This window comes from Rhinopithecus bieti, unplaced genomic scaffold, assembly GCF_001698545.2.
Source record: "Rhinopithecus bieti isolate Rb0 unplaced genomic scaffold, ASM169854v2 scaffold_12086, whole genome shotgun sequence".
NCBI classification, from domain to species: Eukaryota; Metazoa; Chordata; class Mammalia; order Primates; family Cercopithecidae; genus Rhinopithecus; species Rhinopithecus bieti.
The window spans coordinates 2,569,414-2,594,481 of NW_016807466.1; the positions used below are offsets into that span (position 1 = coordinate 2,569,414).

A 25,068-nucleotide genomic window follows, 5' to 3' on the forward strand; every position below is an offset into this window, starting at 1 on the left:
TATAAATGATGAATTGATGGGTGCTGACGAGTTGATGGGTGCAGCACACCAACATGGCACAAATATACATATGTAACAAACCTGCACGTTATGCACATGTACCCTAGAACTTAAAGTATAATAAAAAATAAAAATAAAAAAAATAAAAAAAGAAAGTTAGGGCTACCACTTTCCAAGTATTGCTTTCAATCCATCCTACAAAATTTGAAATGTGGTCTTTACATTCAATTCAAAATACTTCCTAATTTTTCCCTTTTGATTTTTTTCTTTGACCTATGAGTTATTTAGAAGTATACTATTTATTTGGAACTTTTAAACTTTTATTTGGAACAACTATTTGCAACTTTTCCAGACAGCTTTGCTATTGATTTCTAATATAATTCCATCACAAAGAACATACTTTGTACTTTAAATGTATTGACATATTTAATGGCCCAGAGTATGACCAATTTTATTAAATATACTGTGCAGACTTGAAAAGAATGTGTATTCTGCTGTTGTTGGGTAGAACATTCTATAGATGACAATTAGGTCACACTGGTTGATAGTGTTGTTCAAGTCTCCTATATCCTTATTGATTTTATGTCTACCTGCTTTATTAATTATTGATAGGGGTGTTGCGGCCTCCTACCATGATCATGGATTTGTCCATTTTTCTTTACAGTTTTGTTAGTTTTTTGCTTCATGTATTTTGAATTTCCATTATTAGGGGAATTTTTTTTTTTTTTTTGAGACAGAGTCTTGCTATGTCACCCAGGCTGGAGTGTCATGGTGCAATCTGGGCTCACTGCAACCCCCACCTCCTGGGCACAAATAATTGTCGTGCCTCAGCCTCCCAAGTAGCTGGGATTACAGATATGCACCACCATGTTCAGCTAATTTTTTTGTATTTTTTCATAAAGACAGGGTTTCATCATGGTTGGTCTCAAACTCCCGGCCTCAAGTGATCTGGCTGCGTTGGCCTCTCAAAGTGCTGGGATTTCAGGCTTGAGTCATGACACCCAGCCAGGGGCATAAATATTTAATTCCCTTAATGAACTGGCTGTCCTTATCCCTGGTAATATTCCTTCTTCTGAAGTCTACTGCATCTGATACTAACATGCTCACTTTGGCATTCTTTTGGTTAGTGTTCAGTACAGTATATATTTCTAATCTTTTTTGCCCTTATATTTCAAGGGGGCTTCTAGGCAACACAGACTTAGTTTGTACTCGTTTATCTAATTTAACAGTATCTCCCTTTCAATGGGGCTGTTGAGATCATTTACATCTAACTAAAATATTAATAACTGGATTTAAATCTACCATATTGTTTGTTTTCTATTTGTCTATTTCCATCTATTTTTGTTCCCATTTTCTTCCTTCTTTTGAATTAATTAATTTTTGTAAGAGATGAGGTCTCACTCTGTCGCCCAGGCTGGGGTGCTGTGGTGTGATAATGGCTAAGTGCAACCTCAAACTCCTGGGCTCAAGGGATCCTCCTACCTCAGCCTCCCAGGTAGCTAAGATTATAGGCATGTGCCATCATGCCTGGCTATGGTTTTTTTTTTTGTTTTTTTTGCTTTTTTGTCGAGATAGAGTCTCATACTATGTTGACCAGACTGGTCTTGAACTCCTGGCATCAAACAATCCTCCTGCCTTGGCCTCCCAAAGTGCTGGGATTACAGGTGTGAGTCACCACCAGCAGCCAACTGCTGTCATTTTTAGCTTTGTTCCCATTCACATAATATGTCTTTTTTTTCCCTAGATACACTTACGATTTTTTAACATACTAAAAAAGGAAAGATACTATTAAGGATGTTATTAGATCAACCGACAAAATATAGATGATAAATCAGATAAAACACAGTATCAACCTATATTTATGAACATGATAAGCATACTGTGGTTATGTTCAGTACAGAAGAGAAGGGGATAGTGGTAGAAAGTGCAAAGGAAAAGAAAGATGGGGTAAAATGTTAACAATGTCAATCTGGGTAAAAGGTATACCTTATACAAAGAGTAAGCTATTCTCTGTACTAATTTATTTTGAACTTTTTGGAAGTTTTAAATTATGCAAAAAAAGGTGGCCCGGCACAGTGGCTCAAGCCTGTAATCCCAGCACTTTGGGAGGCCGAGACGGACGGATCACGAGCTCAGGAGATCGAGACCATCCTGGCTAAGCCAGTGAAACCCCGTCTCTACTAAAATATACAAAAAATTAGCCGGGCGAGGTGGTGGGCGCCTGTAGTCCCAGCTACTTGGGAGGCTGAGGCAGGAGAATGGCGTAAACCCAGGAGGTGGAGCTTGCAGTGAGCTGAGATCTGGCCATTGCACTCCAGCCTGGGTGACAGAGCGAGACTCCGTCTCAAAAAAAAAAAAAAAAAAAAGGGAAATTTAAAAAGGCCAGTCCAACATGCTCTGGATCCTATCCCCTTCCACAATAGGTCTCTTCCCTCCCTCTCTCTCATCTTCTTTCCTCCTCTTCACTAGGTCATTCGGCTAAGCTTGGAAACACATTCTTCCATTTAAATATTAATAATCATAAGCAAACAAAACATCTCTTGATCCACTGCCACTCTGGACTTAACGAAAGACTCATCTACTCACATTGTCACACTTTACCATCACTTTCCACTTATCTTCAACCCAGTCTGCCCTCACCACACTTTGAAATGCCTCTTGCTAAAGTCACCAAACACCTCCAGGATACTCATCAGTTATGCCACCTCACCTTTCAGGAGCATTTGATAGTGCTGAGCACACCTTCCTCATTAAAATATCTACTTCTCTTGGTTTTTGATCAAACACTCGATTTTCCTCTTGCCCCCCCATCACTCCTAAGTCTCCTTCACCATTTCTTCATCTTCCACGTGACTTCTACTGGCTAGAGTTCTTAACATTCTTAGTCCACTCTATCTAAGTGGTCTCATCCATTCTCATTATTTTAAAATCTGTCTACAGGTTGATGACTCCTACATTTCTTCAGCCCAGAACTTACTTCTGAAATTTATCCAGTCCGACTGCTTGGACATAGTAAACTAACACTTCTCAAACATATTCAAAATTGAGCTCTTAGTCTCCCTCACCCCCAAGCATTGCCTGCCCCCTGCCCCCACCCCACCGCCCCACCCGCCTGCCATCTTCTCTTTTCAGTAGGTGCCATATCATTCATCCAGCTGCAAAAGTCAGAAAACCTAGTATCATTTTTTGAATGTTAAAATTATGAGTGATATTTTTTCTTTATGCACTTTGACAGTTTGAAATTTCCCTGTGATAAACATATTTATAAATAATCAAAAATAAAAGAATCTCAAAAGAAGACATACAAATGGCAAACAGGCGTATGTAAAAGGTGCTCAATATCACTGATCAGAAAAATGCCATCAAAACTACAATAATATCTCACCACAGTTAAAATGGCTTTTATCCAAAAGACAGGCAATAGCAAAGGCTGGCAAGGATGTGGAGAAAAGAGAGCTCTTATAAACTGCTGGTGGGCATGTAAATTAGTACAATCACTATGGAGAACCATTTGGAGGTTCCTCAAAAAACTAAAAATAGAGCTACTATATGATCCAGCAATCCCACTGCTGGGTATATACCCAAAAGAAAGGAAATCAGCATATGGAAGATATCTGCACTCTCATATACTGTTTGTTGCAGCATTGTTCACAATAGGCAAGATTTGGAAGAAACCTCAGTGTCCATCAACAGATGAATGGATAAAGAAAATGTGGTACACACACTGGAGTACTACTCAGCAAGAAAAAAGAATGAGATCCTGTCATTTGCAACAACACAGATGAAAATGAGAGGTCATTATGTTAGGTCAAATAAGGCACAGAAAGTCAAACACTGCATGTTCTGACTTTTGGGATCTACAAATCAAGACAATTGAACTCATGAACAAAGAAAGTGGAAGGATGGTTACCAGAGGCTGGGAAGGGTAGTGGGGGAGTTGGGGAGAGGTGTGGATGGCTAATGGATTAAAAAAATAAAAAAAAAAATAGAATAAGACCTAGTATTTGATAGTACAGCATGGTAACTATAGTCAATAACAACTTAATTGTACATTAAAAAATAACCAAAAGAGCATAATTGGATTTTTGGTAACACAAAAGATAAATGCTTGACAGCAAGGATACTCCATTCTCCATGATGTGACTAGTAATATCTAGTATTTGATAGCACAATAGGGTGACTATAGTCAAAATAATAAGCATTTTAAAATAACTAAGAGTGGCCAGGCACGGTGGCTCAAGCCTGTAATCCCAGCACTTTGGGAGGCCGAGATGGGCGGATCACGAGCTCAGGAGATCGAGACCATCCTGGCTAATACGGTGAAACCCCGTCTCTACTAAAAAATACAAAAAACTAGCCGGGCGAGGTGGCGGGCGCCTGTAGTCCCAGCTACTCGGGAGGCTGAGGCAGGAGAATGGCGTACACTCGGGAGGCGGAGCTTGCAGTGAGCTGAGATCCGGCCACTGCACTCCAGCCTGGGCGACAGAGCGAGACTCTGTCTCAAAAAAAAAAATTAAAAAAAAAAAAGCTAAGAGTATAATTGGACTGTTTGCAATACAAAGGATTGATGCTCAAGGGGATAGTTATCCCATTTCCCAAGATGTGATTATTACACATAACATGCCTACATCAAAACTTCTCATCTACCACCTCTCTATACGTACACCTACAAAAACTAAAAATTAAAAAATAAAATAAAAACAACCAAAACCTTTTGGACAATGAGAAACAAAACAAAGATGTGCTTAAATATAATGCTATATAGTTTTTATTTATTTATTTATTTAGAGACAGAGTTTCACTCTTGTCACCCAGGCTGGAGTGCAATGGCACCCAGGTGGAGTGCAAATGCTGCGATCTTGGCTCATTGCAATCTCTACCTCCTTGGTTCAAGCAATTCCCCTGCTTCAGCCTCCTGAGCAGTTGGGATTATAGGCACCCACCCCCACGCCCAGCTAATTTTTTGTATTTTTAGTAAAGACGGAGTTTCATCATCTTTGCCAGGCTGGTCTCGAACTCCTGACCTCAGGTGATCCACCCACCTTGGCCTCCCAAAGTGCTGGGATTACAGGCGTGAGCCACTACACCCAGCCTAGTTTCTGTTTTTAATTTTCATTTTGTGAGTGTTATTAGTCCGTTTTCACGCTACTGATAAAGACATACCCAAGGCTGGGCAATTTACAAAAGAAAGAAGTTTAACGGACTTACAGTTCCACGTGGCTGGGGAAACCTCACAATCATGGCAGAAGGCAAAGATGAGCAAGTCACATCTTACATGGATGGCAGCAGGCAAAGAGAGAGCTTGTGCAGGGAAACCCCCCCTTATAAAGCCATCAGATCTCGTGAGACTTATCTGGTATCATGAGAACAGCATGGGAAAAACCCGCCCCCATGATTCAATTACCTTCCACCAGGTCCCTGCCACACCACATGGGAATTTGAGATGAGATTGATGTAGGGATATAGTCAAGCCATCTCAGTGTCTAAATAAGGTACCAAAAATATTAACTTTCATATTACCAGAAGTATTTGGATTTATTGAAGACATCACAGAATCCACTTCTATCTAGAAAAGAGGAAAAAATAATAGAACACGTAATTTTATCAAATGTTTTCACAGTGCAAATTCTTAATTCTTCAGGTGGGAATAAGCATCTATTTTATGAGAAACCAAGTTTGTTGAACCAAGCAGACAAGCAATGACACACAATAGCTATAAGTCATTTTACTTTTCCATCAACATCTGTAAAATAGCAGACACTAATCTGCTAGCCTCTAATAGCCCCCAAAACTTTATTCCACTGACCAAAACAGTTTAAGCACAGAAAATCAATTTGGCTGTCCCATATATAATCTAACAGGCAGCCTTTCTACTTCAGACAAATACAAACAATTGTTATAATGGGCACTATGGCTCTATTTTTAAATTTTTTTTCCTGGTTATAAAAGTACCACATGATTGATGTAGAAAGCACAAAAAATTATGAGGAAAATTAAAAAATCAGTCATCCAGTGAAAATCATTGTTATCATTTTAGACTAATCAGCTTTTTTCCCCTATGCATCTTTAAACATTTGAGATTTTACTGTATAGAAAACATGAGGACCTGCTTTCACTAAATGTTAAAATATAAGCCCTTTACCACACTGTTAAAAGGGCTTTATAAACATTATAGTATTAGAGCCTTGGTGGCATCTGACATAATTTCTCCACTTCTGGTCTTGAACTCTTCCCAGTCTTGGATTTCCTGCATTTTCTTGGTTCCTCTTGTCCCTGCCAAATGGTTCCCACTCCAACTTCTTCAAGTCCCTTCCTACCCTTAAATGCTGGTATTCCCTAACGTTCTATCCTCAGACCACAGCTCTTCCTATTCTGCATACTCTTCCTGGGCAATGCCATCCAGCCTCATGTTTTGAGCAACCACATGCAAACCAAGGATCCCCAAGCCTATCTCCAGCCCTACCCTCTCCATCCAATTTCAGATTCCTATATCTCAGGGAAGCAGTAAAATCTAACAGCAGATTTTCACCACCATAACCTCAATAGACAGCACATTATTTAACAAGTGAATGCACCTGGAATGCTCATAGCTGCCTCAAACTCAATGTGTTCCAATCGAAACTCACTGACTTCCTCTGAACCTACTCTTAAATTTTCTCTTAATTGGTGGCATCGCTATCCCTTCAGTCCTGGTGGTCATGTCACCCTTACCACCACTGCATCCAGTCAGTCATCAGGGCCTAACTTGTCCCACCACCCACAAAGTGTTCCTAGATACTTACCAGAAAAATCTATCTTCTCTAGTCTAAATGACCACCCAGACTGTTATAGTTACCACTAGAATTAGGCCTTCTTTGTTCCCTTCACTTTCTGTTTTTCAATCTCTTTCTTGGTATCTATCACAGTTTTATGTCTTTCTACATTAAACTCTGAACTGCTTCAAAGTAGAGACTGTCTTTCATTCATCTTTATATCACTAGCAACTAGCAAGTACTCCTTTTATTAAATAGAAACAATAAATTTCATTATGTGTGGGTGGGCACGGTGGCTCACGCCTGTAATCCCAGCACTTTGGGAGGCTGAGGTAGGCAGATCACTTGAGGTCAGGAGTTGGAGACCAGCCTGGCCAACATGGTGAAACCCCGTCTCTACTAAAAATACAAAAAAAAGAAAAAAAAAGAACCAGGTGTGGTGGTGTGCACCTGTAGTCCCAGCTACTCTGAAGGCTGAGGCAGGAAAATTGCTTGAACCTGGAAAGTGGAGGTTGCAGTGAGCCTGGATCACGCCACTGCACTCTAGCCTCGGTGACAGAGCAAGACTGCATCTCAAAAGATAAATAAATTATGTAAACAACCGCATGAACGTATAAGTGATTTATTATCTAAGTATTTTATTGCTTCATGACCTGCAGTCAGTAAATATTTCATTTGCTCAAAAGCAATGTTCAAAAATGAAACCCCAAACCTCAACCTAGTCTAAAAAATCTGTTGAATTTCACAGAAATTATATATTGAGTCATTTGCATAATAAAAGTTCATTGTACAAATGACTAAGTTTATAGGTGACATGCTATCAGTGAATACTTTACCGTTTAGTGATCTGTGGTTAGTAAACAGTTCATTTGCTTAAAAAATAAAATGGAAAACCTCATCCCAGTATGAAAAGTAAAATCTGCTAAATTTCATGGAGTGTATGTACAGTATGTTACATCACTGTATCTGTCATTAAATTTCTCATTCTAAAATTGAAACCAAGTAGACTCAAGGGTGAGAAAGGCAAAATGAGACAAGATACCTTTCCAAGTGAATCCAAGTTAAATACAATGCTTCACAGGCTGACTCATTTTAGCTGACCTGTTTTTTAATTCCAGCTGAAATGATTACAGGTAAACAGGAGAGCTGCAATTTCTAAGAGTTGGCCCTGACTACTTCTCTGAGCGCCATAATAAGCTTCTCAGTAACTAGGCATCCCCTCATAGCTGAGCCACTCTGAACCCACCTGGGCTGTCCATGCAACCTACTTGGGTCAAGAGAATATATTAATACTTAATGTGCATCACAACTTCACAGTATGTTCTGTTGACACAAATAGAGCAGAGAAGCATGACATCACAGGGTCCCTGGCTTTGCTGGGCTTTCAATCTGACAGAAAGGCAGAGCCCACTCATCAGGAACAGCTGGGCCCTAATTAATTGCCAAGCTGTCTGGTCTAATGAGAGTGAGGGATGGCATTCCAGGCCGAGCTCTGAGTGCTCCCTTTGCTTGACGGTGGCAGCTCAATTTCTTGAATCTGGACAGTATCTCGACTATGACTAATTCCAGCTTAACAAGAAGGGCGCTGTCTCTAGAATGAATGTAACAGGAAAGCAGAAAAGCATAAAGACAGAGGTGAACAGGAAGCTTGCCCTACTCAAGTAGGAGGTTCATGGAAGCTCAGCTCAACTCTCATTATTGGTGAATTGGTGCAATCTTTTCTGGAGAGCAAATATCCAACAAAATTTTAAATGTACATATTTCATGACCTAGCAATTATATTTCTAGGAACTTATTCCACAGATATACAGCCAGAAGGACATAAATATGTGTATCATTGCAGCAATGTTTGTAGGAAAAAAAACAAAAACAAACAAAAAAAACATATATAATCCCACACAGGAACCTGGCTAAAAAGAATAATGTGCAACTATTTTAAAATGTGGTAGTGGTGTGTGCTTTTAGGTTGATATATTGTTAAATGAGAAAAGCAAGTTAAAGTAGGCACAATATTTACCCATTTATGGTTTCAATAAAAGACTATGCATATATGTCATGGATAGAAAATTTCAGAATTACACAAAAACTGTCAATGGTAATCCCCTAGGAGCCGGACCCTCTGGTAGGCAGGGAGCAGATTTTATGCTCAACTTTATACCTTTCTGCACTGTTTTAATTTTTTGACTGTGGATGTATTTTATAAACAAAGCAACAAAAGTAAAACGAGAAAGAGACTATGTCACGTCCTCTGCAAATTTATCCTGTTACCAACACTCCCCTTTCGGCCTTCCCTCTTGGCACTTCTCTAGCATCTCGTATTTATAATGGTTATTAGCAGCCTGGTAGTGAGATAGGCTTGTGTAGGCTCCAGTGGAAAAGATTTCTACTTCATCTCTGGGCTGAGGTGTTAAGAGGAAGCTAAAATTCAGCACTGGGCACATCTCTGAAATTGCTTATAAAGCAATTTATAAACATCCTAAGCTAGCCCTGTGGACTTTTCTTAAGGTCCATTCACCATTGATCGTCTACCCCATCCCCAAATATATAAGAAAGCTCTACCTTGGAGGGCTTGTACCCAAACAGCATTACAACAGCAATTTTAAAGTCCTCTCTGCTGAGATATCCTTTGTGATCTTCATCACATGCCTTAAATACCTGAAGAACATTAAATAGCTTTAGTTAATGAGACAGAAACTGTTTCTTCTTATTTTTATTACTAATTTATATAGTTTGGACCTCGAAAATCTAAAACTTGGCCCAGCGGTAGAGTATAAAAATAGAATTTCATTATCCCAATATTAATTCTCAAGAAATCTTAAAGATGGACTGAAATCTTCTTAAAGATGGGCTGAAATTTCCTCAAGAAAGTAAAACCAGTTAATCGCTAGGATGACGCAAATTAATTCATTTAGATCACCGAGATAAATTCTACTCAAAATTCAGTCCTGGAGTTAGGAAGGTGAGGCAAAGGGGCTGGCTTTGAAAGGCGGGAGAAGAGATGCAGATTCGTGGTTACCATTAATAGACTATGTAGAGGGAAAGGAGAAGGAACTTGGAGGTAGCCGTAGTCCTGGACGGGGAGCCAGGAGCCCTGCAGCTCCAGGATCAGTCATTAACCACGACCCTTTGGACAGGCAGCCCAGGTCTTATCTGTACAACCCTGGCAGAGTGAGACCCAGGCGCGGGGAGAAAGCGAGAGGCCCAGGCCAAGCTGAAGTCCGAGGCTCAGTCGCCCTCGGGACACCTACTTCCACCCACATCCTGTGTTCCGAGGGACTGGCTTCCCACGTCTGCGACCTGGCTCTGGCCTCGGAGAAGAACATCGCGACTGCAATAACCGAACCCCAGCACCCCAACCACTGTACACCGCTGCCCCGGCCTGGCTGGCAGCCTAACGCGGCCACGCCCGCCGCGGCTCAGGAAGCCGAACTTCACCGCGCAACTCCGTCATCTCCTCCCATTGGACAACCTGCCAGCCCACTCGCGTTAATCCCGCAGGGCTATTGGCCAGAGCCTTTGTTTAATCAAGTTTCCTAGGAGCCGCCCTGGCAGTGAGGCGCCCAGGCCTGCCCCCAGCACTTGGCTCCGCCCCCTGTCTGCCCCCTTTACTAGTTGCGTGTGGCCGGAAATCCAAGCGCTTCTAGGTGCTGGTTCGATGCCTGGTTCATGATTTATTTCATTCCCTCCATCTTGCAGTAAGTTACTTTTAATCATTTAGATCTATGGCACTATGCTAAACATTATTGGAGACAAAAAGAGTGTGAACAAACATAAAGACAACCAAACGAAAAGAGCCAAGTCCAGGATTCTCGTTCAGATCAGCAAGTCATTGAGATCGAGCTCCCAGGGTAGCTACTACATCTGCTCTGTCCTCCAGATAACCCCAGCACCTAGCACTGTACAGGGCACAAAGTAGATCTTCGATGAACGAACGAAACGAGCCGTTATGTTTACACAAATGTATTTCACTCAGTCCTCTGGAAGACATGCCTAGTTTGGGAGAGATTCCAAGAATAAATACCATAAATAGCACCGAGCCCAAATCCCACAGCAAACATCCTTATTGAAGGCAAGGACTGCCGGGCGAGTTCCGTTTCTCAGAAGATTTTAAAAGAACACAACTGTTTCGAAGAAGGAATAGATATTCGAAGTTCTAGAGTCCGATGGGAACTCATTTAACATTTTATTTTACAGCAGATTTCAAAGTCTGCACCCAGCCCTTCCCAGGACACAGGTCTCCTTGCAGCTGCCTTTATCCTAAGCGTATCCTCTCTCCACTTTAAACCAAACGCCGCTGCATGGAGTCCCGGGAGCCTGAGCCATGAGAATTCCCTAAAGAGGGTGAGTCTTGCTCGTAGTTAACTAGAGAGAAGTTAGGGGACGCCTTTCTGGTTCTCCATTCGTTTTAAGAAGTCTCCAGGAGGTCAGCCAAGAGCTAGCGGAGACGAGGTCTCCCCAGCCCCGTCCTGGGTAAACACCCGGAGGGCTTTAGGACCCAGCGGTGCGCTCCCCGGAAGGGGAAGGGGCTGGGCCTGGAGACCCGCGCCGCTGCCCCGAGGGTTTCAACTGCGCGCATGCGCGGCGGTCCCCGAAGGGGCGGGATTCGAGGCGAGCGTGGGTTCCTTGCGCCTCAGGTACGTGTTGGGCGGCAGCTGGCGTGGACTCGGTGCGTTCTCTCGCGGGCTGCGGTCGGGCCCGGGATCCTGCTCCTGACTGGTCGCGGTTCGCGGGCTGCTGGGGTCCTGCAGGGATGGAGGCGGACCGCGAGGAAGCGGCGCGGCCGGGAAGACGGGGCAGGGTCGCCTCGGCCCCGGGGCCTCGGTTTCCTCCGATCACAGCGTCTCAGGGGGCGCGCACAGGCGCCGCGGAGACCTGTGTCTTGCCTGGGCGCGGCGCGAGGGGCCCCTGCTGGGGTTTTTATTCCCAGACCTAAGCTTACAGGTGCGTGGTCCCAGAAAGTGAGTAGGAAAGCGCCCACCACGTGCCAGACGCTTAAGCTTTCTGTACTTGGTTTCCCAGTATAGGAGGACGGTCACGGTACGTAGTATAGAGTTGTCCTGAGGGTGAAGCGAGTTTACACCCGATGAGGCGCTTCGAATCGTGCCTGGCCGGCCCCAGATGATCACACAGTAAGGTTGACAGCTGCTGTCATCACTTCCTCACCTTACGAATCGGCTCCCGTCGAACGCCTTCAGCAAGAGCCCTCTCACTTCCTTTGTCTCCAAACCGTTCTCCACAGAGTTGAAGCGCACACAGTTGTATTAAAAAGGCAAATCGAAGGCCGGGCGCGTTGACTCACGCCTGTCATCCTAGCACTTTGGGAGGCCGAGGCAGGTGAATCGCTTGAGGTTAGGAGTTCGAGATCAGCCTGGCCAACATGGTGAAACTCCGTCTCTACAAAAATTAGCCGAGCATGATGGCGGGTGCTTGTAATTCCAGCTCCTCGGGAGGCTAAGGTGGGAGAATTGCTTGAACCTGGGAGGCGGAGGTTGGAGTGAGCCGAGATTGTGCCATTGCACTCCAGCCTGAGCGGCAGAGCGAGACTCTTGTCTCAAAAAAAATAAATGCAATTCGGACTCCCTTTCTTTTTAAAGCCATAAGTGAGACCCCATTGTTCATAGCATAAAATCCAATTTCTTTAACAGGTCTTCTCCCCTCACCCCCTTCATCCTGGACCATTGCCTGCCTTGCCTAAGTCTTTTTTTATGATCTCTTTCCCATCTCTGCAGGCTGGGTACCCTCTAGTTGGAATGCTCTTCACCCCATCATTTAGACAGCAGGTTCCTTTTGGCCCTCTGGGTCTCATTTATATGTTACTTCTTCAGCATATTCCAAAGATCACCCCTATTTTTCTGTCTCATACTTATAAAATGTAATGAATGTCTAACTCATCTTGGCTATTAAAATTTTTATATGTGAGTCTGTCTCTTCTGCCCTGAAATTATGCTCTGCTAGGGTAGAAACTATATTGTTAACGCCTCATTCCCAGTTTTCGGTACGTAATGACTGCCCAGTAAGTTGTTGAATGAATGCACTCCAGGGGGTAAGCATGATAACCATTTTACAGACTAAAAAACTGAGGCTCAGCAGTTAACTAACCTGCCCGAGTGCACATTTACTCCATAGTCATGGCTGGGTTTGAGACAAGGGCCCATGCTGCCTTTGGCCACACAGGAACTCAACTGAGGAGCCTGGCTCCCGGGCCCACCTGATGGTCTTTAAGCTCCATGAGAAGGAGCAACTGGAGGTGAAAGAGAAATGCCCCAGCTGGGTCTGGTATAGTGGGGAGTGAGGAAACACTTTGCAGCTCTAAATGGAGTACCTTTCATATCCACAACATGTTTTAAAGTCCTTAATAAAAGCACTAACAGTGTTCTGAGCTAGCGTTTGGTGGGAAAATTTCTTTAGATTTTTCATGTTAGTGCAGTGTTTGCCAAATTTCAATCACACTCACCTGCCTTCTCCCCACTTTGTTTTATTCTCTTAACACATATGACACGGGATTTTTTTCAGGGCCGCTTAGCCAGCTGGAGACCTCCAGCCCTGGGCTGGCCACAGGAGGTGCCCTGCCCACTCAGCCTGGCGTTGTGCGTTTGGCTTTCATCCTGGCCCAGATCCCGTGGCCACCATGCATGCTCAGCCTGCAAGGAGTGGGTGTATGAGTGAGCCTGGAGGCCTGGATGGCTGTTCCAAGTGCTGGCCCAGGCACAGACCATGCAGGACTGTGGATGGCCTGGGCGTATGGCAAGTGACTCTGGCATCAGACTCTGGTGTCCAGATGAGGGGGATGCGGTGGTGCCTGAACACTTAGAGACGCCAGGCAAATAGGGATGTATTAACAGCTCTTTTAGTCCCACCATCTGCAGCCCAGTAAATGGAGGTGTGTGGCAGCCAGCGGTTCCCTCTCCCATTGTTCCACCAGCGGAACAGAGTGCTGCTACAGGGCTATAGCTCTATTTGCACTTGCTGTTTAGCAGGTCCCAATTTCTTGTCCTGCATCCAAGAATAATAAGGTTAGGGTGACAACCAAAGGGGAGAAGGGTGGAGATGAGTTTTATTGAGTGATGAAACAGTTCTCAGCAGAGAGGGGACCCCAAGTGGGTGTCCCCTGTCCCCACCCAAAGGTGGGCAGTTCCCCGGTGTGGCTGAGTCTGGGACTTTCATGGGCTCAGAATGGGGGAGTGTGTGCTGATCGGTTTGTAAGTATGCAAAAAAGGCTAAAACAAAGGCACCACTCAAAGGTGGGCTTGACAATGTAAAAAACCAATTAGGGAAGGGTAGGTATATGTAAAGTAGGTGAAGGGTGGGGATTAATTAGAGGAAACCGTGCCAAGTGGGAAGAGAGGTTATCAATCCGGTCTGTGGATTTATCCAAGACTTGTAGCTTGGCTTTCAGGCTTTAAACTGTCTTTGGTTTGCAGGTGGGGTTTTAATGAGGCTCTGCCCCTATCTGCCTCTGGATTTGTCTGCCTCCTGCTGCTATCACATAGACTATCATATACTTAATATTTTTGTTTGAATCCAATCATTCTTTTACATAAAGTAAACTTTATTTTGCTATTTCAAATATAACGTAGCCATCAGATACCTTCTGTTGATGGTAAACAAAATTGTTGGTGCCTGCAGAAGAGCCCAAACCCTGCTATTTGTTCCAAATCAAGATTAAAAGCATTTCTACAACACTACAACTTTCTTCTTGATTTAAACAGGGAGTTGGATTGGACGGGAAAGGGAGGTACTTTCATAATGTCAGATCCCAATCACTTCCACTTTAGGAAACACTATGCTGTCCTGACTGAGTGCCAGGATTCAGCATCAACACAGCTGTATTGTATTCTCTGACTCTTTCGGTACCACTTACCAAAAGTGTGACTTTAGATTTATGCTGTACCAAGCACTGCCCAGGCAGGGAAGATAGATAATAAACAATGGAAGGAAGGCTCTTGGGTTCTACATTTGTTAAAACTGTACGACTTGATTACAAAGCACTCTGGAATGCTAGGCACCAGAGCCTGTACGAGGGAAGTAAATTCTGTTACTGGTGACCATCCAGTTTTCCAAAGTAAAAATTTGATATTGGTGTTTACCAGCAGTTCTTTTCCAGCCAGGTGCGAGCCTTGATTTCATAAAGAGGTTGGTAAGTTGCTACACTTAACAACAAAACACAATTTTATTAGTGTATTGCACTAAATTGTGACCCAACAAATTGTATTGGGTTGTCTTTAATAAGCGACTCAGGCATATTTTTGAATGTCAGCAGGTCCAAAACTTTATGTATAGAGTAGAACCTCAAAAAAGACTTTGTTCTCTAGAAAATGTCTTTTTTTAAAGCTTTGTTCTATTTTTTACCCACTTGTCCTACTTTGTTGGAGGGAATTCCACTTCCATATGGTTTTAGAAAATGTAGATAATGATAAAACTAAAAAACCTTTGAAATTCTCCAAATAATTCACAGAGTCGCTAAGAATTTTACCTACAGAATTCTCAGGGTTTGGGAATTCCATTTTATTTATATAATGCAGGCAACCATATTTGTTATGGTAGCCTCTTAAGATTCTGCAAACTGCTTCTAAGAGTGGAAGCTGAATCCTTTCTCGTCAAAAACTGCGACCTGCTAACCGCGTTGGTTTAGAACTGTTTTAGAATTCAGAGGAAGCTAGAGCTGACATTCAGAGAGTAGTTTTTCCGAAGGTGTTTCTTTTGTCCCTAAATAACTTTAAAGTCACAAAACTGTAGCCACTGAGATAGTTTCTTCAAAGTGAATTGTAGCAGCTTAAATACCTATATCCAGCAACTTCTAGACTCTAGAATGCTAGAGGAACCTAAGGTTTTGTGGGGTTTTTTTTTATACCGGAAGGATTAAAAACGTTTAAGGAAACACTTCTGAGCTGCTTAAGTAGGTGTTGAGTAGTAAATCAATCTGAATCTCTTTCATGGAGGAAACTGGGCACTCAGACCCCTTTAACCATGACAATACAATTCTGCAAACCTGGTTATCTAGTTTCTTAACCCTTAGCAGATGAGAAACAATTTAGGGAAAATATACCTATGCTATGAGTTTTAATAAACCCCTTGAAGTGGGCTGGACAGAGTGTAGAAATGAATAGAAACTTTTAGAAAGCAGATATGAAGGCTCAAAAGAGCCAGACAGTCTAGGGTCACTATTCCAGAAGCAAGTGGCCCCAGCCCTCTCTGCAGTCCGTAAGGCTTTGGCTGTGAGATAGTGTGTTCATGCCGGATGGGGTAATAGTGACCCTGAGCCATGTAGAACGGGCCAGATTATTGTCTTGATGCATTCTTGCATAAAAGCTCCTCAAAATGTGTAATTTACAGAAGGCTTGCTTGACTTGACTGGTAGTTAATTGAAGAAGGTTAAGAGAGACAGTGTGAAAAGGGATAGATACCTTTAAAGTATTTCCAACCCTCCACCCCCTGCTGTGTCCACTGAAAAATCATGAGATGTATACATTTAGAAAGGAGAGCTTAGTTCTTATAAAGAGATACAGCCTGCAGTGTGGCCTGACAAGCTAGGAAGCACAGCCTCAGGCAGAGACTTTTAATGGCATCCCAGGGAGGAGAGGGTAGAACAGGGATTTATGCTGAATGGGATGGTCAAGTATACATATTCAATGGGTGTGGGAGGAGCTATGAATATTCACCAAGGGAGGCACATGTGCATGTGTAATGAGCAAGCGTGCATGTTTCGTGCATCTTATGTTCACTTTGGGATGGAGACTTAACATTTGAATGATTTACAATTAGGCCCTCTATGTCAAAAGGTGAAGGAGGGACAAGGCACTCAGTGCTCAGCCTTTGAGGACTGGTCAGAACCAGTCTGTGGTTTCTTTTCAGGAGAAAGTTACTGAAGTTGGTCCATTGTCCAATGACAGCTGCAGTGATGGCCTGTGGAACCGGAGGGGGGGGGGGCAGCAGTTAGCCAAGCATCTGGCAGTAGCTGAGCTGCAATTTGTTTAGCTGCCAAAGGAAAAAGAACCTTATGGCAAGTAGAAGTTTATTCTTTAAGGGTAGCAATGTGTGATTTAACCCTTGCTGGGCATGGCCCTAGGTCTTGTTTATGATTTGGTGTCATATTGTCACAGAATCTATTCTGCCAGTCTTATGCTCTCTGGTCAGTTGTGTTTAAACCGCAGAAGGGAGGGGATATAACAGGCATGTCTGAGCTCCCATCCCACCATGGCCCGGAACTCAGTATTTAAGGTTTCTCTGGGGTCCCTTGGCCAAGATTTTTATTTTTAGTTCTCATCTAGAGACATATGCATATGTATTCATTTGCAAATCTTTTGATGTAGAATAATGTAGAATTCTCTTTTTGGGGGAAGGTAGGTTTTGTGAAGGGAGTATCACCATCTTGGTTTACTCCAGTCAATGCATCTTTTTCAGCCTCTTTAAAATGGCAAAAACTTAAAGATACTGTTAATCTGAGCACAGACTATTGAGTTTTGTAATTTTCCCCTGGGTCTTGTGCTAAAATGTTAAAAGTATCACTTTGAGGAACTGTTCTTTAGCTATCTGGAAAGTCGACTTAGATAGTCCTTTACCATTGAATTGACGAGATTTTGTAGGTAACACCAAAAGTGACTGTTTCGTGTACTTTCCTCTTCTCAGAACAAGAAAGTAGAATTTAACTATGTGGCTTAAAAAATAAAAGTGTGTTGCTTCAGTATAAGTTATTTCTGTGCAGGTTTTAGTAGATTTATGATGTGGCCAATAGGATAATTGTATCTTGAGTTAGTTGGGTCCTCATGGAAGTAGGATAAATAACGTACATACCTAAGTGGTCATTTGGCATTCCCCTTGAAGACTTTGTTAAGCTTTATGGTAAATGGGTTGTCTTTTGGGAAATAAGACATACATAATCACTGAAGTCCTGTGGGTGTCTGTACTTGGGTGAAGGCTAGGTTTGTAAATTCCAATTTGACCTTAAGCATTGAACATAGATTAACCCCAAATGCTTGTTGGAAGCTTCAGGGTCAAGAATGAATGTTTTATTTTGGAGTTTGTCTTGATGCCTTCTTCAACCTCCTTTCCTAGGACATCTAAGAACAAAGTTTAGATTGAAAGACAAGGCTAGGCATGGTGGCTCACACTTGTAATTCCAGCACTTTGGAAGGCCAAGGTGGGTGGATCTCTTGAGTCCAGGAGTTCAAGGTCAGCCTGGGTAACAATGGTGAAACCCTGTCTCTACCAAAAAAAAGGAAAAAAAATTAGCCAGATGTGGTGGTGTCCGCCTGTGGTTCCAGCTATTCCAGAGGATGAGGCAGGAGGATTGCTTGAGCCCAGGAGGCAAAGGTTGCAGTCAGCTGAGATTGAACCACGGTGCCACTGCAGCCTGGGTGACAGAGCGAGACCCTGTTTCAAAAAAAAGAAGGAAAACAAAGGGAAGAAGAAAGAAAGGTGACCAGGACTTTTGCTTGTAATTTGGCAGAATCCGATAGTGGATTCTGGTAATGTGCTTATAAACACCCAAAAAGCAGCTGATGGTAGGTGGTCAGCCTCTGGAAGGTGTCAGCTCATCTGATAGGGAAGTTGAGAGCAATGAAGTTATTTTGCCAATGCCCTGATGAATGGGAAATGCTGATGTTTCCACTTTCCATTTCCAGGAGTATAATGTCTCAGGAAGGCGATTATGGGAGGTGGACCATATCCAGTAGTGATGAAAGTGAAGAAGAAAAGCCAAAACCAGACAAGCCGTCTACCTCTTCTCTGCAAGGAGCAGCAAATGAGCCCAGGTACACCTGTTCCGAGGCCCGGAAAGCCGCACACAAGAGGAAAATATCACCTGTGAAATTCAGCGATACAGATTCAGTTTTACCTCCCAAAAGGCAGAAAAGCGGTTCCCAGGAGGACCTAGGCTGGTGTCTGTCCAGCAGTGATGATGAGCTACAGCCAGAAATGCCGCAGAAGCAGGCTGAGAAAGTGGTGATCAAAGAGGAGAAAGACATCTCGGCTCCCAGTGACGGCACTGCCCAAAGAACTGAAAATCATGGCCCTCCCACCTGCCACAGGCTTAAAGAGGAGGAAGAGTACGAGACATCAGGGGAGGGCCAGGACATTTGGGACATGCTGGATAAAGGGAACCCCTTCCAGTTTTACCTCACTAGAGTCTCCGGAGTTAAGCCGAAGTATAACTCTGGAGCCCTCCACATCAAGGGTAAGAGGATGCTGGTTGTCAAGGAGCTGTTGAATTGCCCTTGAGAGTCTCTCCTCCATGAAACAAGGAGGGCAGCCTAGAATGATTTCTGAGAACTCTTATTTGTGTTCTTTACTTTCAGGAAAAAAATTCTTGATAGGCAAGTGCATTAGTATGACAGCAGACTGTTAACTCAGACAGAGTGTGTGTTCTCAAAACCTTGTAGCTCAACCCCTTGTATCACTTAGCACGATGTTTAGCATTATTTAACTTTTTAAGATTAAGCTTGATGAGTAACAGTTTATCAACAAGGTAGCAAATACTTGACAATAGTAGTGGTTCTCCATGGGCCCTGGACCAGCAGCCTCAGCATCACCTGGACCTTGTTAAAATGCAAATTCTTAGACTGCATTCCAGATTCATTAAATCAGACTGAGGGTGAGACCTTGCAAGCTGTGTTTTCAGGAGCCCTCCAGGGGATTCTACTGCCCATTCAGGTTTGAGAACCACTGCTTAAAAGCCTGGTTTTGGTTCCTGGTGAAGAAGAAGAAGAAAAAAAGTAGTGCCTGAGTACAAATAGATGTTTCAGTTATGGATCAAAAGATGGCCTTAGTTTACTCTCCTTCTTCCTCAGGGAGCATTTGTAGGGGGAATAGCGGGAGCTCTAGAATCTGCTTTCCAGCCTCACCACTCATTTGCTGTATGGATTGTTAACACGGGACCTAACGTTCTCTGAATTTCAGTTTGCTCATCTTTAAACTGGAAATGCAGAAAAATGGAAGCAAATACATGAAGTGACCAGTGTAATATATTCACATGGCAAATACACACAATAGACATTATTACCCTTATTTTCAGATTTTTTTCCTGTCCCATATTTAAGAATAGTAATGTTAACTGTTGCCAGTGTTTTTTTTTTTTTAAATATATATCCAGTATAACTGTATATTATGTGTGATGTATACATGTTGGAGTATTCCATACTGTAGAGTGTTCTACAGGTTGTTTTCTTTTTGAGAATCTCTTATCTTGGTACTTTGTCAAGTTTTTTGTTTGTTTGAGACAGATTGACAAATACTTAGAGAATTTTGCCAAGTTTTGCTCTATATAATAAAATAACTGGCTATTAGCACCAAGATATTGTGGTGACATGTCTTGGAGCTCTTACATATATTTTCTCCTTTAATCCTTAGGACAGTCTTATGAGTAGATGTTACAATTGTCTTCCTTGGATAAGTGATGGATCTGCAGTTTAGAAAAGTGCCCAAGGTCATAGAGCTGGTAATGACATTCTGGCATCAGAATCCATGCTGTTTGCTATAGCACTCTACCATGTGCCATAATTGTAGATGGTTTAGAAGATCTCATGGAGGAAGGGGGACTTCAAAAGACCCTTGGAAGATGGGTAAAATTTAGAAGGGTAGAAATACATGCTGGTGGGGGCAAAATGGAAGAATATTTGCAGTGTATCTCTGCAACTCTCCCAATAAGGTAGAAACTTCCTTATGTTTTTTTGTTGTTCTCTGAAAATCTTTCTACCCCAGCATCTAGCTCAATGTCCAGAAGATAGGAGGCACTCAGTAAATATTTGCCAAATGAATGAGCCCAGTCTTAATTCTCAGAGGCTGTTTAGTGGGCATGAGCGAAGGTGCTGGAGCCAGACAGCCTAGGTTCAAACCCCGCCTCCACGCCTTCCTAGCTGTGTGTGTGTGGGCAGCCTCCTAAGGAGGCTTCTCCTCTATAAAATAGGAATAACAGACCCCATCTAGAAAATGGATATAAGAAGTAAGTAATACATGGGAAGTGCCAAGAATGCTGCTTGGCACCTAACAGGTCTCCACAGCTGTGGCTGTTGTAATGGAAGGTCATGATGATCGTGTACTTTCTCTCGTGGTATGGTTTGAGAAGTGAGCTTTCCAACCTATCTGATGTAAAGCTTGAGTGGGTATAAAGTGGGACTTCCCTCAAGATGACCAGGAACACCAGGAATGTGAGTTTAGAATTGTGGGTGCCTCTGTCCTTTCGTTCACAGGCTGCAAGTGCTCTCAGCAAGTGCTTTCCAGTCTTTCTGGAAAGTCCTTCTAAACTGTCCAGGTTTATAAAATCTTTCTAGAAAGTTTTTCTAGTCTTGAGTTGGGAGGTTTCCTAGAGAGGGACTTGAATGGGTACTTGGAGGAGGTAGAAGTTGAGAGATCTGAAAAGAATATGTATCATTGTCCATATTGAGTTTCTAAAATTGATCAGTCATTCAGTACTGAAGTTGTAGATTTTAGTTTTGCATTGTTTTATAAAAGAATATATGATAAACATTAAATACCATAGGGAAAATTTTTTTCAGTTTTATGGAACATTAAAGTCTGACTTTGTAGACTTTGTATTTAGCTTACTATGTTCTGAGTCAGATCTTGATTGTCAGTGACTGTTGAATGAGTTAGTAGTGATTATTACGACTAGAGGATTTTTGCGAGTGTGAATTTATGTTTTGTCTTCTCAGATATTTTATCTCCTTTATTTGGGACGCTTGTTTCTTCAGCTCAGGTGAGTATACCTTTAAACTGTTTTTTCTTTGGGTGAAAGTAGACAGGTAATTAAACAACTCCGTAAGAAAATATGAGAGGTGCAGTTTGGGGGTCTCAGTCCCGTTCAGGGACTGAGATGGCACATATCGGGAGGCTGGCTCAAGTGCCACAGTATTGGGATCCATGGCCATCAACAGAATGGGGATGTCACTATCAGGAGAGCATTTGACTCAGGCACCACTGGCCAAGATGTCACTTTGGACATTCCAGCTTGAAAGACTAGAGTGGGACACTTCTTTTGGGGACACTGATTAACTCATGGGACTGAGTTAACTCTGGTGCAGAGTGGTGAGGTATGGATAGAGTAGTGAAGGCCAAGTCAAGTTTGACTTGATTTAGAAAAATGTGAATTTCCATGTTCAATGGCTCCTTCCTGACTGAGCTGGTCGCTTTGTCTTGATAAATCATGTAATGCTCCAGACCCGCAAGTAAATGGTCCAAACAAAGGGCCCTGTCCCTGAAGAAAGCCAGGCTTCCTTTACGTTTGGTTTGGCATCAAAAGTCCTGGTTTCCATTTGGAAGGTGGGGAGCATTTGCAAATGCCCTGTTAGCTCGATTGAGCTACTAAGTCCAGGATTACCCAGGTGTGGGGAGGAGCCTACACGGGTAAGACCAGTACAGAACTTGCATTTATGATTTAATTGTTAGAAGCCTAGTGAATGTCTGGTCCCAGGTGGCTGTGTACAAAGCAGCTAATAAGTTAGCCTGAAAGAAAACGTTCTTTTCTGAAAGTCCTGGGATCTTTTTCTCCAGTATCGGTCTTTTTATAATCACCTAGGGGAAAAGGGGTAAATTTATAAGTCCTTTTATTTAAATTAATCTCAGGTCCATTAGACATAATGTAATGACACCCTGCAGACAAGTACAGATGCTGCCAAAACATGCAGAGATAATTTCCTGGGAACCTGTTATCTTGTGTACTTGGCTCCATTTAGGTTCTTTTAACCATGTATTTAAGATAAATTGTAGGTTTATTAGTATTGCAGCATAACCCTCCAGGTTTATAAATAATACATGTAATGTATCACTATTTTAAAGTTTCCTTAAATGTAATAACTAAATAATTCTCCTTATGAACTGTTTGGCAGAATTACCCATGGCTTAGTTACTCTTCTTTTCTCCCATCTAGTTTAACTACTGCTTTGACGTGGATTGGCTCGTAAAACAGTATCCACCAGAATTCAGGTGAGTTCCACAGGGTGACAGACAACATCATTAACTGTAAGGGGGCTTTGACACCTAAGATTTGTATTTCTCAGGTGAAAGCCACCCATCTTTTTTTGAGTTTTTCTTTTGAAACCATTAAAATCATACAGACATTAAGTTATATTGGGAAAACAGCATTCTTTGATCTATTTCATCCTACACATTCTTTTTACAGATTTTAGCATTTCCTGTCTGCTCTTTCAGGAAGTAGATAAGAACAGGCTTTAACCCAAATAACAGAACTTTATGTCCAATCTTAATATGAAGGAAAATACTGTCTCCACATACCTTCTAGATCTGTGAACGTGCCAACATGCGGCCGGCGTGCCATGCTTTCCGTAGCACATCAGTGCTGTTCTGTTTTGAGGATCCCTTTGCGTTTCTGAGATGAGGAAAGGAAGCTATACATATGGCCTTCCCTTATCTAGGCTCTGGAGGTGATGGATTTTTAGTTCTGCCTTCTGCCTGCACTTCATCAGCCTCATATTAGGCAGTACAGACCAAATAGGGCATCACACAGTGAGGTGTCACCCTTCCCTGTTTCTAACGCATTTACAGGACAGATTCCCATAACAGCAAGTAGAATGGAGGAAAACACACAAGAAAAAATGATTGTCAGGGTCCTCAAAATTCTTGGTACATTTAGGGCATCAGATTGTGGAAACCTTTGACATTAACAGTAGATAAAATACTGTTAAAATTTTTCAAGCAGCTTTGGCAGTTGGGGCTTTTTTTTTTTTTTTTTTTTGACCTGTAACACACAGAATCAGTTTTAGCTGCATCTAAAACAATACTCAAAATAACAGTGGCTTAAATAAGACAAAAATTGTTTCCAGCCTGATACATTCAAATGGTAAACATTTATGGTCTGGATGGGGGCACCGGGGTTCTCAAAGACTTATCCACCTACCCTTTCTGTTCCACCATCCTGGTGTGCGACTTCAGTCTTCAAAGTCACCTCATGGCCCAGTATGGCAGCTAGAGCTCCAGCTTACTTGTCTATTCCAGGTAGCAAGAAGGGAAAAGGAGGAAAAGGACAAAAAGGCCCACATTCCAGCTATCCCCATCTGAGTAGCCTTCCTGGAAATCCCATACAACACCTGCATCTGTTTCACGGAGCAGAGCTCAGCTACATGCTAACCAGCTCTAAAAGAGGCTAGAAATGTCTTTTAGCTTAGCTCACCTTGTCCTGAATTAGCCTTTTTTTAGGGAAGAAGGAGAAAATGGCTGTCTGGAGGCAACAAGCAATTTCTGTCTTGGCTCCTCCTGGCAGTAGTATCCTTGGTGTCACATTGGCATTTTCTGTTCTTCCTCCCTTTTCTTAAAGACCTTGAAATCAAATTGGCACCCCCTTAGAGTGTTGGCAAAGTGTAGACTGCAGTTCCTTTGTTGTATCTGTTATGGGTTAAATTCTCCCGCCCCAAAAAAGATCTGTTGGAATCCTAAGCCCCAGTACCTCAGAATGTGATCTTATTTGGAGATAGAGCCTTTACAAAGGTAATCAAGATAAAATGAAGGCATTAGGAGAGACACTAATCCAGTATGACTGGCGTCCTTATAAAAAGAGAAATTTGGGTGGAGAGACAGAGATAAGACCATGTAAAGACGCAGAACGCCATTTACAAGCCAAACTCCCAGAAGCTGGGAGAGAGGCTTGGAACAGATGCGCCTCATACCTTAGGCACCAATCCTGCCAGCACCTTGATCTTGGACTTCTGGCCTTCAGACCTGTGAGACAATGTATTTCTGTTGTCTAAGCCTCCCAGTTTGTGGTACTTTGTTTTGGAGGAGGCCCTGGCACACTAATACAGTATCCACTGGACTCTCAGTAACTAAAGGGGCAAAAGTGTCCTCCTTCTGTTTGCATCCCCTTGTTGCCAAAGGCATCTTGGGAAGGCTATTATGAGCCTTAGAAGGACAAGGAATGACCTAAATGGTAAGTTTAAGTAACATCCAGAATTTGTATGTAGAAAAATTCAGATCATAAGGATTTATACCTCAGTATGCTGTTCTTCAGGTGCCGTCTTTTTGTAATAAGTTGTAGAACCAATAAATTTGAAAGACTTCAATTTCTATCAGTCATATTTAATCTTTTTTTATAAGATGACTTGATCTAACATTTTTTATTTCTAGGTACTAGATGCATGAGTGTTTCTTATGTTATTCTCTGTTTTTCTTACCTAATTTCTAAAAATCACAGGTGCATATTTCATAGTTTTATTTTACCTGTCATGTTAGAATAAGGCTATTGAGCATGAGGTAGTGAGGCATTAGTACTGGAAGTGCATTTTCTATGATGTTTCTCTCTAGTTGATTGTTGTTCCGTTGTGAATGGTAGAGCATCATTCTGCAGTGTGATTGATAAATGTGGAAGTGGCTC

General features: G+C 42.4%; 2 protein-coding genes across 7 annotated transcripts in view; one reads left to right on the forward strand and one right to left on the reverse strand.

The window, feature by feature from the left end:
- EFCAB11 (EF-hand calcium binding domain 11) overlaps positions 1-10,193 on the reverse strand; it is a 177,806-nt gene extending 167,613 nt beyond the window's left edge. For 5 of the 6 annotated variants that reach the window (XR_001887356.1, XM_017882291.1, XM_017882290.1 and 2 more), the window contains exons 1-3: positions 10,001-10,193; positions 9,312-9,407; positions 5,521-5,566 (exon numbers count right to left, since the gene is read on the reverse strand). Coding sequence is in view for 5 of the 6 variants with exons in the window: in XM_017882291.1 (XP_017737780.1) it covers positions 5,521-5,566; positions 9,312-9,407; positions 10,001-10,075 (217 nt within the window). In the remaining variant the exon portion in view is untranslated. Of the gene's footprint in view, positions 1-5,520; positions 5,567-9,311; positions 9,408-9,768; positions 9,973-10,000 lie in introns of those variants that run through there. The other variant, XM_017882294.1, reaches the window with a different exon arrangement.
- Positions 10,194-10,317: 124 nt separating this feature from the next.
- TDP1 (tyrosyl-DNA phosphodiesterase 1) overlaps positions 10,318-25,068 on the forward strand; it is a 96,077-nt gene continuing 81,326 nt past the window's right edge. The window contains 4 exon segments of the mRNA XM_017882295.1: positions 10,318-10,447; positions 18,374-18,924; positions 21,398-21,441; positions 22,612-22,667. Of these exon segments, the coding sequence (XP_017737784.1) occupies positions 10,419-10,447; positions 18,374-18,924; positions 21,398-21,441; positions 22,612-22,667 (680 nt within the window). The 5' untranslated portion in view covers positions 10,318-10,418.